The sequence below is a fragment of the Coturnix japonica genome, chromosome Z (assembly GCF_001577835.2).
Source record: "Coturnix japonica isolate 7356 chromosome Z, Coturnix japonica 2.1, whole genome shotgun sequence".
Lineage (NCBI taxonomy): Eukaryota > Metazoa > Chordata > Aves > Galliformes > Phasianidae > Coturnix > Coturnix japonica.
Genome location: NC_029547.1, coordinates 41,607,684 through 41,621,748, shown reverse-complemented (window position 1 = coordinate 41,621,748; position 14,065 = coordinate 41,607,684). Strand labels below are relative to the sequence as shown.

The 14,065-nt window shown below is 38.6% G+C and overlaps 1 protein-coding gene across 1 annotated transcript; it reads left to right on the top strand.

The window, feature by feature from the left end:
• Positions 1-484: 484 nt before the first annotated feature.
• SLC25A46 (solute carrier family 25 member 46) lies at positions 485-13,297 on the top strand. Its single transcript, XM_015849461.2, has 8 exons — positions 485-1,215; positions 2,958-3,000; positions 5,498-5,555; positions 6,032-6,109; positions 6,781-6,881; positions 8,820-8,876; positions 9,308-9,365; positions 11,072-13,297. Exons 1-8 carry the CDS (start codon positions 963-965, stop codon positions 11,648-11,650), a joined length of 1,227 nt encoding a protein of 408 aa, XP_015704947.1. The 5' UTR covers positions 485-962; the 3' UTR covers positions 11,651-13,297.
• Positions 13,298-14,065: the final 768 nt, after the last annotated feature.

Genomic DNA, 14,065 nt, shown 5'->3' with positions numbered 1-14,065 from the left:
TAAAACAGAGCTAATGTTTAATGGCAGGAGAAGAAACCTGGCAAGGCAGAGATTTAGCACAGCATGACAGCAAAACACAGTGAGCATTCCTGTACTTAGATGTGAAAGGATTAAGGCAGCTTAATCTGGTGTGCAAAGAGCTAACAGTGCAGGTCAGCCCAAGCCCCAGCTCTTGGTGCTCTTACAGAATTGCAAATTGCAGAGGTTGAAAGGGGCCTGTGGAAATCATGTAATTCCAAACCCCTGCTACAGCATGTTCCCTACTGCAGGTTATATAGGAAAGCGCACATAACAGGTTTTGATCATCTCTAGAGAAGGAGACTCCACAGCCTCTCTAGGCAGCCTCATCCAGTATTCGATCACCCTCAAAGGAGTTTTCCCTCATGGGACTTCCTGCATTCCAGTTTGTTTGCATTGTCCCTCGTTCTGTCACTGTTCTGTCACTGTTCTGTCACTGAGCACTGCTGAACGTCGCCGGGTCCCACCCACTAACCTTCTGCCCTTCAGATATGTGCAAGCACCGGTGAGATCCCCTCTCAGTCTTCACCAGGCTGAACGATGCCGGGTCTCTCAACTCCAGACCCCGCGGCTCTCAGATGCTGGAGGGCAGAATAGGTGCCGGCTCACCCAGCCGGCTGGCAGCAGGCCGAGCGGCGTAACAGGCCGGTAACAACACCGGACAAGGCCCTACACCCTCACCCGCGCCACCTTTACAAGCGAGCGACCCCATCACCTCGCTGTCCTCAACGTTGCTCCTCCAGTGCGGCAGGGGGCAGCAGCGCTCCTCTGCTCCCCGAGAACAGCCCGGCCCCGCAGGAAGAGGCGCTGGGACACCCAGCTGCCGGCCCCGCCTCTTCCCCCATCACATGGCGCTCCCTCGGCTTCAGCGGGGTGGGGTTGGTCGCTGGTGATCGGAAGTGGCGGTTGTGAGCGGGCTGAGCTGCTGCTCCTGACGGCCCGCCATGCACCCGCGGCGCCCCGAGGGCTTCGATGGCCTGGGCTACCGCGGGGGCGGCCGGGAGGAGCCGGGCCCCGGTGTCAGGCCCTTCGGCGGCGCCTCGGAGATGGGTCACTGGGTGACCACCCCGCCCGACATCCCCGGCAGCCGCAACCTGCACTGGGGGGAGAAGACTCCGCCGTACGGGGCCGGGACGCCGCTTGGGGCTGCCGGCCTCAACGAGGAGCCCAGCCTCGGGGCGGGCGGGCCCGGCGCCGGTAAGGGAGGGCCCAGCTGAGCGGTGCGGCCCGCTGCCCGTTCTCGCGGCCCTGGCCGCCTCTCCTTGTCGGGCAAGGGCGGGCAGGCGGTGGGACTGGGACTGGGCCTGGGCGTGCGCCGCGCGGGTGCGCTGCGCTGACCTCCGTGTGCCCGCCATGGGCCCAGGGCTGCCCGCAGCCAGGCTCCGTGCGTGTAGGACTGAGTGCCCCAGCGCAGCCTGCCACTCCGGGCTAAGCGGAGTGTGGTCGGTCGGCTCCTCTGTGCCCGTGTAAATGATACCCTGCAGGCGTGCTCCGCTTTCTGTAAGGGTAGGAGGTGGCGGTGGGTCGGATGGAGTGTTTTGTTGCTTAGTGTTGATGTTGCAGACTGTGTTCCGGTCGCTTTATTGTTTTGCTGAAGTGTACGAGGGTTGTTGCACCGACTGCGGGAGTGATAAGGGCTGTCATGCGTGGAAGTGAAGAGCTGGCGGCTGATTCGAGGCCTTTCTGTATGAGATAGTAGAGACCTTTAGAAGCAGAGTGTCTTTTTATGCCAGGTTGAGGTGAACTGTGAGAAACTTTCTAAATCTAGGGTGTTGAGTGTAGGCTGCTTTAATTAAAAGATGATCTGGAGCAGTTTATATGCACTTAAGGATTCTGTGAACTGCTGGTTTAGTCGAAACTTAATTTGTTAATGGGTGAGTCTTTTTTTTCAACTTGCAATACTCTGGATTTTAGGGTTGTCTGTGTACAACCCCACTGATGGAAGTACTGTGTAACACTGCTTCTTCATAGATGTGCTGAACATACCTTTTCCTGTCCTATCTACTCCCAGTCATTATGTTGGTTCTGCATGTTAAAGAACTGATAAGGAGTTGCTGTATCATTGAGTCCAGCTTCTGTGAGTGTGGCTTATTGTGCCTCGCAGGAGAGCTGCTGTGTCTCTGGAGCTCCACTGGAACTATCTGTGGTTAAAGTCTGAATTCACCCAGCAGTTTGAACATTAAATTTCAGTTGCGTTTGTAGTTCTTCTTAAAGCTCTTCTTAAAACTAGTACTTTAGAGTGTAAGTATATAGTAACAAATAGGTAATTGAACCCATTATTCTAGTGGCAGACTTGGTGTTTTTCAGTAACTACATTTAGCAGAGGAGTGGGGTTACAAAACTGGTTTGAAAACCCATGATGTTGTTTTATTACCTTTTCCAAAGTTTCTCTTTTTACTGTTCTTGGTTTTCAAGTTAATTCTGCCATAAATAGCTAAATTTAAATTTCTGATTTGCTGTAAACTTGCCATGAATGAAGTTAGTCTTTTTAGATAAAAGCTTCAATTTTATCATATCATAGAATTACTCAGGTTGGAAAAGACCTTAAAGATCATCAAGTCCAACCACAGCCTAACCATAGTATCCTAACTCTAACAACCCCCTGCTAAATCATTTCTCTGAGCACCACAAATGAACTTCTTGTTCATTTTATATCCTTTTTTTTTTCCTGTAGTTGTTTTAAGTGTTGTTTCTGAAAGTGTGCACAAATTCAAGTGCAGTCCAAAGTACAGGTATTCTTGGATGAATCGTTTTTTTATATTTTCTCTTGCTGAATGGCCAAAAAAATGTGGTTTAGTAGCTGCGGCTTTTTGAGTCAAGTGCAGCATAAAATAATTTGGGACTGCTTGTTGCGTTTTGTTGTTTTGTTTTGTTTTTTCAAATGATCTGCTTGGCATTTCTCCCCTCTGTGCTATATAATCTATTTTTATTTCTTTCAGAGCAGTTGAACAGGTTTGCAGGCTTTGGAATTGGCCTTGCAAGGTAAGAATTCTGTATTACTTTCAAGCAGTTATGATATAGTAAAGCTATATTTGTTTTATGATCCTCACATACATTATCTGTGTTCTTTTTATGCCTATAGACTTATACAGTTGAAGTGCCTGTACAAACCTGCTATTTAAAAACCATTTAGGTTTCTGTTATTAAGTTTTTCTCATAGTTATGCTGGGAGCAATAAATTTAAAACTTAATAGCAATCTGAGAATAGCACAGAAGTGTTTTCTTCATTCTATTAACATACTTAAGTAATGTGAATATTTCCTAAGAATGAGCTTTAACATTTGTGTGTTTGAATCAGTAATGTTAACCTAACTAGTTGGTCTGATTTTATGATTTTGGTAATACTGACTATGAATAACATTTGTGAAAGTAGTGGATTTAAAGTGTTTAATACTGTTATAAGAACCTAAAATTGTCTAGTCTAGGTATTGTAATAAACTGGATTTTTTAATTTTTTTTTTTTTTAGAATTCCTGCTCAGTCATGCTCAGTTGATGTGATTTTTCTTGGTCACTGTGCTGATCGATCTTATGAAAGGGTGGTAGCTGGCTTTCTTGTGTAGAAAAAAGTAATGAATAAAAGAAGGCTTATTCTTTGTGGAAAGTGAGATTTGCTGTACCTGCAAGTGAAACTTCTAAAAGTGCTTTTGTCTTCAGGAAATTAGAGTACATGTGTTAGTTGCCCAGTTAGCTCAGCATAAGAAACTGCATCTTACATTTTTGGGCAGCTGAGGTTCTTTTGAAGTTCTTCTACTAAAAGAGAAAGACCTTCCAGCCTGATTTGTTCCTTCCCCTACTCTTGTCACCCTTGATAACTATCAGAACTTCTTTTAACTGATTTGAGGCAGTTAAAGTGAAAACAAATCAGGGAAAGTGCTGGATGACTTTGTGCTGTTTTGGTGAGGCAGGTTGATTTACCTGGGAGCTGACTCTGCAGGAGCCAGTTTGTCACCTAGAAGTAGTGCCAACAGTGGACTGGAGGGGGGAGGGATAAAGAAGAGGAAATAGGAGTGACCATTTCTGGCAAGTAAGGAGTTGCTTAAATTAGGTCATCTCAACTCATGACATTACCTGTCTCCTTTCTTTCACTGCTTCCCTTGCAGTGATTCAGTTTGCTCATTGCTCAGCCATGTTATTAATGTTGAGGTGCAAGGAAACTGCCAAACATGTTAAGAGTTGTTTAATTTCTTTTTAATGTGATGAAACTAATGAACTCAGGTGACAGCAGCAAAGAGTGGAGCCATATGGCAGGATCGTGTTCATTTCCTTCAGCAGCATGAAGGTGTTAGCATGCTACTGTTTTCCTTTGGAACCATGTATTTCAAAGTTAATTGTTTTTTGCCAATTAATACTTGCTTATCCAGAGTAATATCCCTCCTGTTAAAAATCAGCTCCAAATGGCCGAGTTGGTAGTCACTGGTGTTACCTGGATTGCTTATGCAGAGTCTGTAGGTCTTGATTTTCTATTCCTTATACCAGATTTGAACCACGTGCAGATAAGTGTTCTTACCACTTGGATACCTTCAGATGACAAGCTTTCTATGTGGCTGTGACCAGAGATTTTATGTTGAATTGAGAGATTTTTCTTAGTCTGAGCACTGTTTCTCAGCTGAGGAAGGAGGATGCTTCTGATGAAAAACTGTGTGACTGAAATTCAAAAGTAGCTGTTATGACAATTCTCTACCTTTCTTATATAAGGTCATTTATAAATCCTGTGGTATACAGAATTAATGTGAAATTGGAAAGTAACCCGTTCAATATCCAGCCTCTGACTTGTTTTGTTTCCTCGTCTTAGGCAGAGGGAGGGTTTAAGAATTATGGTGCATTGCTTTGCCTTTTAAAAAGACTTATGTATATACAAGGGCTGCTCCAAAAGTAATGCCTCCGATTTTATTATCTTGGCCTACAACAACAGAGGCAGATGGTGGTGGTATGGCAATGGAAAGTGAACCTTACAGTCATTGATATTCATGAATGTTTATGAAGTCCAGACTGTAGATATGAGCACAGTGAGTGGTACATTTCAGCAGTGCTAGCAACTATGTGAAAGACAAGGTGTGTTCTGGACCACCATGCACAGCTTTTACGTATCAATTAACTCATCTGCTAATGATGGTGACTATATTGAAAAATAGCATTTTGTAACTGGGAATTTGTTCTGTCAAATAATGTTATTGTGCTTTTTGCATCTGTTACGGTTTCCATGGACATGAATTGGAGGTATTACTTTTGAAGTAACGTATGTACATATATGGGGTTTTTCATTGTGAATGTGTGTATTGGGTGTTTTTAATACTTACTCATTTGTAGTATTGGCATGCTACAAGGTAGCCCTTCAGAATGCCTTATCCATATGCAAGGTGATGCATTTTTTTTTCTAGTAATGATCTGATTTGATGCTGTTAGGGAATAATAACAAGCCTTCTTTTGTAAGTTTACAGCTGCTTTCAGTGCTTTGAATACACTTCTCTTTTTTTAAAGCTTATTTACAGAAAATGTGTTGGCCCATCCTTGCATTGTTCTGCGTCGTCAGTGTCAGGTATATCTTTTCTATTTTCTATGCTGTGATGTCGTTGTCATATTCTGTAGCTTATAAGGAAACTTTACAATTCTTATGTATATACTGCAGCATACATTGTTATATTTCTATTTCCAGTGTGCATTTTTTTTTCTGTTCTAAAATTTAACTTGAGCATTCTTTTTTTGTTTGGATAATGGAAAATAAACTACAGCAATTGAGATCCTCAGCATCTCTGAAGCATCTTTCAAACCCAAGTTACTAACACGATATTTTATTTTAAGTATTTTCCTCTCTGTGCTTCCTCATTGTTTACATTTGCACTATACATACACCTAAAAGTTAAGCTCGTTTTTCTGAATTTCAGTGAGAATATATTCATATATTGGTCACTTTAGATAACTTCTTAAGAGATGATACCTATTTTGGAAATGCTTTTTTCTTCAAAGTTGTAATTTGTGCTTTTATAAAACTGTAGTCATTTATATTTTTAACAGGTTAATTATCATGCTCGGAATTATCATCTCACTCCATTTACTATTGTCAATCTTATGTACAACATCAATAAGACACAGGTCAGTATTGGGGTCAGGTTACATCAAAGCAGTGAATGTTACTATAGCACATCTGTATACTGGCATCTTCATTTATTTGTGCAACTGATGGTAAAATGTGGTCATTGTAAGGAGTTGTTTATAATCACAGAAATGTTTCAGAAAGTAATGATTATTTTCTGATGAAGTGTATTATTTTGTGGGGGAGTCTTGTGTATTTTAGAAAATGAGGCCCTCAAAACAATTTTTTTTTTTCCTGTTAGCATACTTAAAAATAATGAAGCTTTATTTGGATAGAGAGATGGAGTGTTAAGTAACTGCATCTGAAGACAGTGTTGTATGAATTTCCAGTTCTGTGTAGTCTTGTGGGGGAGAAGGAGGAGAATGGAAATTCTCATACTCAAATCAGAGAGCAGTAAAAACCAGTATATCTTAACATCCTGAGCATGTTTTGTCCAATGAAAATGTCATTACATTTGTGACACAGTGGCCTCTAAGGGTGTTTGATGCGTGTTTCTTTTGAGTTGAAAATTAGTTGTCTCCTGGTTTGATGGTCTTGAAGTTTAATTATAGGATTGTGATCCTATGCAGCTTGGTTTTGTTTAGGTTTTATGCAAATGAGTAACATAGTGAAAATATTTTATGTTGCTTCAATATAACTGCATATATAACTGTGATATTTCAAAACACAGGGTCCAAGAGCTCTTTGGAAAGGAATGGGCAGCACTTTCATTGTTCAGGGCATAGCCCTGGGAACAGAAGGCATCGTCAGTGAATTCACACCTTTACCAAGGTATTGCGTGGATCTTTATTGCTTCTAACAAAATGTTGACATTTAAGTGTTAGTAATTTAAGGGTTTTTTTGAGAAATATGAATTAAGTCAGACATTGAGTAGATGGCTTCAGCACAGTGAGACTGTCTTGGCAAAGGTCACTGTGTGATTAAGTAGTAAGGGGCTTTCTGGATGCAGTATATGTATGTTTGCATTTTGGTCTACTATAAAAATAACACTGCACATTGTTTTGGAGTCACCAACCCTGGGAGTATTCAAGAAACATTTAGACGTTGTGATGAGGGACATGATTTAGTGAGAGCTATTGATGATAGGCAGATGGTTGGTCTGGATGATCTTGTAGGACTTTTCCAACCTTGCTGATTCTAAGATTCTCTAATCAAAAGTTAGCAAAAGTTACTGAGTAGTCACAGAGCACAAACTGAAGCCAGTGAAGTGATAAAGATCTTTCTTGGATAATGTGTTAAGGAAGTAGAAACATGTTTTGTGTTTAATGCTGTTTAAGTTTGAGTTGACCAAAGGGCTTAAGAATTGTCATAGCACTGAGAAGGCTGAGTGTTCCCATTTTTAATGTACATGCAGAAACCTAGTGCTTAAAGGACACAGCTTTAAATTTAAAAGTTTTGTGTGGGCTTAGTCAAAGTACCACTTTGATAACACTTATCAAATAGTGTTTATAACAGTTACATACGTACTAATAAAAGTCAGACTTTTGCAGGTTCTAGCAATTATCAAAGCATTAGTAAACAGGTTGCATGGGTTCATACTTAAGCCATTTGCTCAGCTTTCTCATTACTGAAATTCCAAGGCATGTACGCTTTACTCTGATTATGACTTCTTAGTGCTGCCTCCAAGCTTGTGCCACCACAGAATATAAGGAGTCACAGCTAAATTGGTGAAGAGATCCAGCAAAAATGATTGTCTTGTATATGTATTAGCCCATGCAGTTTTCTACTGGACACTTGAGTGGTAGTGTGCATCACTGAGCCATTGCAGGGAGGTGGAGGTTATTTCTTTTAGCAACAGTTCTACCATAAGTGGAATTAATTAGATCTTTAAAGAACAAAGGATGCAATGAAACGTCTTCAGTACTGTATTGCAGCATTCCCTCATTGTAGGAAGGGGGCTTGGAAATGCATGCTAACATTTGCGTGGCAAGTTGAATGTTGTTCTGTACTAGACAAACTCATTGCATATTTCATAGAATCACTGAAGTTGGAAAAGACCTCTGAGGTCATCAGGTCTGACTGGATGATAACTGAAGCTGAATGTTACAGTTTTTAAAATTCGAGTATTTCTGACATTTCTGATAGAAATATCTTAACATTGTAGGTATTTACCAAATTATGGCTGTTGAATGTCATATTGAGCTATTGTGAGATTTTAGTCAAACTGACTGTAGTTAACTTACTACTCATATCTTGAAATGTGTAACTAGAAAATTCTAACTTAATGGTGACTTTAAAAAAAGTAATCCCTTAATACACAGCACATGAATTTTGTTTCAGTGAGGTATGTTAGAGACTGGTCTTTTCTGACTCTATCAGAATATCATGTAGGTTTTTCAGAAAGAAACAGATGGACAAAAATAACTTCAAGAAATAGAATGAATGTAACTTAATTCAAAATGCAATAAAGAACATATTTTGGTAAGGAAAGTCTGAGATGCTGAAGTTTCCACTTCTTCCTGAAAATGACTTCCAAAGACTTACTAATAATTGAAAGTTTTTCTAAGCAACCTAGTAGGCCTGGTTAAGTTCTTAAAAGTTAACTGCGATGTATTAATTACACATGTGACTGAAAGATTTCCTATAGTGGAAAGATGAATCTCTAGACTAACAGTAGAATGCCAGAATGAAAAGTTGATAAATGTGAAATAAATGCTTGAGAATAACTGTTGTGGGATTTACTGTATTATGTATAACTTTACTTTTTAGAGAGCTTTCACATAAATGGAACCTCAGACAGATAGGCGGACACCTTCTGCTCAAAGGGTAAATATGGCATTTATTGTTACTAATTATTTAGTAGTAGCTAGTAAATACATAGCAGTATAATCTGCAAGTATTGTTACTTGACAGGATGCTTGTGGTAGTTCTCAAACTCTATTTTATTTTTTCAACAATGTTGGTTGTGTTTCAGGAATGTTCTCTTTCTTCTGGATTCTTGTGTCTTTATAGAGACAGGATAATTTAAAAGATCGGTTTCTTTCATTAGATTTTAATATCTGAGACTTGATCTATCATGTGAGAGTAGAATTCCACAGAACTTCTGAACACCTTGACTTGTTAACATGTGTTTCAGTATTTGAGCTACTATTTTGCCTTATGCTTGATTTGGTAGATAACTATCTGCTTTCATATGCATATATGACTAAAATTGAAATCTTATCATGACTGTAATTGCATTTTGTTAATTTCCACAGGTTAACACATGTGATAGCAATGCCTTTTTATTCTGCAAGCCTGATTGAAACTGTACAGGTAATTTATATATATATCATTTTGAAGGTACTATTGTTTTCTTTATAAATTAGATTACTTAGAGAAGTGAATGTTTGGATTTGCATTCAGATTTGTTGCAGTAGTTGTATTGGTTTTGAGGCTGTATGTTTTATTAACTCCGGTAAAATGTATTTATTATGATGGTTATTTTGATTGTGCTGTCTTAAGTGGAAATCTAGTAAAGTAAAAAACACTTAGTGTTCCAACAGTCTGTATTATGGAAGAGCAAATTACACTTATGCGTTCTAGAAGACATATTCTAAACAAGTATTTTCCATATAAAGGATTTTAAAAGGCCTGGTAGGCAAGTATGACTTCTGGCCCCTTCATCATAATGATTACAAAGCTTTTTTGGTAATTCAGCTTTGATGGTCAGAATACCAAGGAATGCTTTTCTTTTTTAGTTATCAAAACAAATTTCAGGAAAGTTTTGAATGTCACTGAGGATACTTGTTCTGTAACAGTGCAGATTAAAGTATAATGCTTAAATTTCAGTAAGTTGTTGCATTCAAACAATCAAGGTTTAACTACAGTACAGGATAACTCTTTTGGATATCTCTGTGTAATTAGTTGCTTTTACTATGAAAGTATATTTGCTGCTGCTGACACTCTTAACTGTAAAGTGAGTTCTCGTGAAGGTGATGCAGGCTAGTGGTAGCCCTGCTCATGGTCGTGATGTTGGAACGTGGTGGTCTTTAAAGTTCCTTCCAGCCCAAGCTGTTCTGTGATGATTCTATTAAGCAAGCAAAAACAAACAAAAGGCCAAAACAGTATTTCCCAGATCTTTTAAACAAGTGATCATCTGTGTAAATCTTTCTATATGAAAGTAATCCTACTGAGATCTGACAGAATTTTAGTCATGTTTAAATATTTTACTGAATAGATGTATCTGTGCTGTATTAAATGTATTATCCAGTTCTTGGAAGCATAATCACTGACTTTCAAACTAGAAACTAGGAAGTCATAAGATTTAGTGTTAGCCTTTGTCACTTATTTCTGCTCTATCCATTAATGCAGGGGACAACTTGGAGCAATTTTACATTATCCATGTGCTGTAAGAGAACAGTTACAAATTACAAGATATGAAGATTAAAGACTGTTGTTTTTTTTTTCTAGAAATTTTATGTTATCTTTGATACACCAAACCTTTAACAGAAACACTTCATTGAAATAGCAGTGTTAAGCTGTAGTTGCTACAGCTTTTGTCTTTTACATTTCAAGCCAGTAGGTGGCGTGCTGTGACAAATTTAAGCACAGTTTGAAGTGACAGTAGCAACAAGGGGAAGAGATCTCAGAGCTTATAGTGTATTGCTTATTCTTAAGGACTGGATTAGCAAAATATTCTGAAGTATTCAAATTAGTTTCTCTTTTTGGCATACCCATACTAATATTTCCTATGACAGGCTGAAAGTTGTATTTCTTTGGTAATAACACACATTTCTTCATTTGATCTGCATTTCAGTTCCTTTGAGATGGGTTCACTTTTTTTCTTAAAAAAAAAAAAAAAAAAAAGCAAATTGACTTGAATCTATTGAGTATGAATGAAGAACTTGAAATTTCAGTATAGCTGCTTAAACATAATAGTGTGCAAATACATATTTATCTTAAGATAAAACTCAGCAGGGGGTAGGTGTCAGTGTGGTTCTGAAATAGCGCAAGTCTTAACTAATCCATTGTGCTTGTAGAGTGAAATCATTCGAGATAATCCTGGCATTCTGGACTGCGTGAAAGAAGGAATCGGCAGAGTTGTAGGTATGGGAGTACCCCACAGCAAGCGCCTCCTTCCTCTGATGGTCTTGATTTTTCCAACTGCTCTACATGGAGTTCTTCACTACGTCATCAGTTCCATCGTCCAGAAGCTTGTTCTGCTTTTTCTGAAAAGAGAGAATTCCCACAGCCTTCAAACAGAGAGCTCCACTTCTGTGCAGAGCATGCTGGATGCGTATTTTCCAGAACTTATTGCTAGCTTTGCTGCTAGCCTTTGTGCTGATGTAATGCTCTACCCACTGGAAACAGTTTTACACCGCCTTCACATTCAAGGGACACGCACAATAATTGACAATACAGACCTTGGCTATGAAGTGCTTCCCATCAATACTCAGTATGAGGGAATGAGAGACTGCATTAATACTATAAAACGTGAAGAAGGAATGCTGGGTTTTTACAAAGGATTTGGATCTGTTGTGGTACAGTATACCTTGCATGTGGCTGTTTTACAGCTCACCAAAATCATTTACTCGACACTGCTTCAAAATGTTTCGTAATCTGTTCAGGTGTGGATTTATCACAGTGGACATGATACAGTTGTACCTTATTGTTAAAAATTAAGTCAAAAATGAAGTTGAAAGAATCCACTGTGGATTCTCCCTACATAGTAAAGCGTGTTTTAAAAATGCAAACTTCTAAATATCATTCAAAAGTACAATTTAAATTGAAAGTGATAAATATAATATGCAGTCATGCACAAGGGGATCAGATTTCAGATATGGCTGGAATGAGGATTTACTTTCCCTCTTACCAGTTAGCTGAACTAAGGAATAGATAGGAGTTTATAATCTCTGCTATATAAACATCACACTTGATAGTTTGGACTGCTAGGCAGTTTAAAGAGTTTTTTTTCTTAAGTTGTAAGAACTTTGGAGTGGGAGATGACTTTACTGGTCTTTTTAAAGTGTTTTCAGCTTCACTTTTAATGGACCTGCGAATAAAATGGAACTGTAAAAGTAAGTTAAATAGACACAAGTCACTGAAATTACAGGTCTGTAGACATTTTGCTGCAGTGTAGCAGAAGGTGAATCTTTTGCTGCATACAGGAATAACAAAAACTTGGGGATAAAATTTCACAGAATGTAGTATGTAGTTGTCTTATAGTTTGTTCACAAAGCTTACAGTATATAAAGCGTGTGAATAAAGCAAATTAGAAACCAGTGTGTGCATGTGTAAGAGCCATTCTTAGTAAACTTTCCACTGGTAACTTCAGTTCAGTTTCATTCTGCTACTTCGTCTAACAGTAGAATAAGCTTGCTAATACATGAAGTGTCGATGTTCAAAATACACTGAAAGCATAAGAGAGAAACTGGCTGTTTTCAGAGTTCATTTTGTTAGATTGAAGGAGTGCATACAAAATTAGCTACTTAAAGTTTAGCACTGATGTCTTTTGCTTAAGATCTCTGCTGGATTAGATGTTTTTGTGAAGCAGATCTAAGTCTATTCATGTGCAAATAACTACTGAAATGTAACGTTTTCCCCTCTTCCCCCAGTAAATCAAGGCTGGTCTGGAAATTAGTTTTTATCATTCTAAATAAAGTACTCCTTTATTTCATCAATAAATATGATGAAGTCTTGGGGGAGATAACAGGATGGTTTTAATATTTGGTTGCAAATAAAGCAAGCATGTGAAGAATCACTTCTAAATTACATGAATGGTTATTAACCTTCTTCACACTTTCTTGTGGCAAGTCTTTGAATACTGTAAATTGATGTTCATTTAATCTTCAAGCATTGTATGGTCTGTGTTGTTAAGGAAAGTAGTCATGGCTAAATAATGAAGTGTTGCTATTCGTAAGCTCTGACTTGAAATCATTTGCAAGTCTGCGTTCTTATTAAAGAAACTTCCATGTGTTTTAAATATGTAAGTGCTGAAGTGGAAAGTGTAGTGAAGTTGGGAACTGGTTTCATTTGGAAATAATGTGAATTGCAAATCCAGTGTATAGAATGGAAGCAATCAAATAAAATGAGAATTCACTAAATATTTTGAAGTAATTTACTGGAGAGGCAGCCAAGAAAATACTGGTTTGTATGTTATTTTTTGTTGTATGTGCTCTCTAATAGTTGTTTCAGATTGCTCAAATTTCTGAAGTGCAATAATATGTTTAATTAAAACTACATGCAAGAGCATGGGTAAAACTCTATTCTTAGGTTTTTTTGTCTCTTATGTATTTTTTGTTTGTTTGTTTTTAAGTTTCTGTGAATATGAAGAGTGAACCATATCAGAATCATTCACTTTGGAAAGGATCCTGGAAAGGAACCTAGTCCAGGTTCCTGCCCTGTAATTAAGGGCATGTTGGAGATCAACACTGCAGATCGGTGTACAAAATTGGACAAGAATGTTTTTCTAGGAACAAAAAGGTCATTTAAAGTCATGCCATCTATTTTGTGTAATCTTGCTGAGGGAAGGTAGGACTGTTCTGAGAACTCATGGTACATTGTGCTAGAACATTAACTTGTATCAAAGTATCAAACATGCTCTCATTGCCAAGAGTTTACAGTTCTACTTCACTCTGCTGGAAAAGGGTCTATTGTTAAGAGGGATGAGAAGGTGCTGTCAACTTTCTGTGACTGTTTTGTAGTGGCAAAGCAGTTTGCTTTAGGCTATTAATTTTGGTTGCTTTACCTTCCAAAAAACTAATTCATTGCTTTGTCTGAAGTTGAGTTTTTAGCCATGCCAAAATGTGAATGAATTGTGAAGAGAGGTCGTCTTTTTTAAGCTTTTTATCATAGTACTCTAAGTATATTTCGGTTTTCAATTGCATCTTTAATCCAGGTTTAAGAGAACCATATAGTTGTTCATCTCAAATGTGTAATCAGTCAGTGGCTTTAGCACATTGTGTCACTGAAAACTACAAAATATTGCAATAGAAAGTGAGTTCAAGTTTCTGGAATATGAAAAAGCAGTGCAT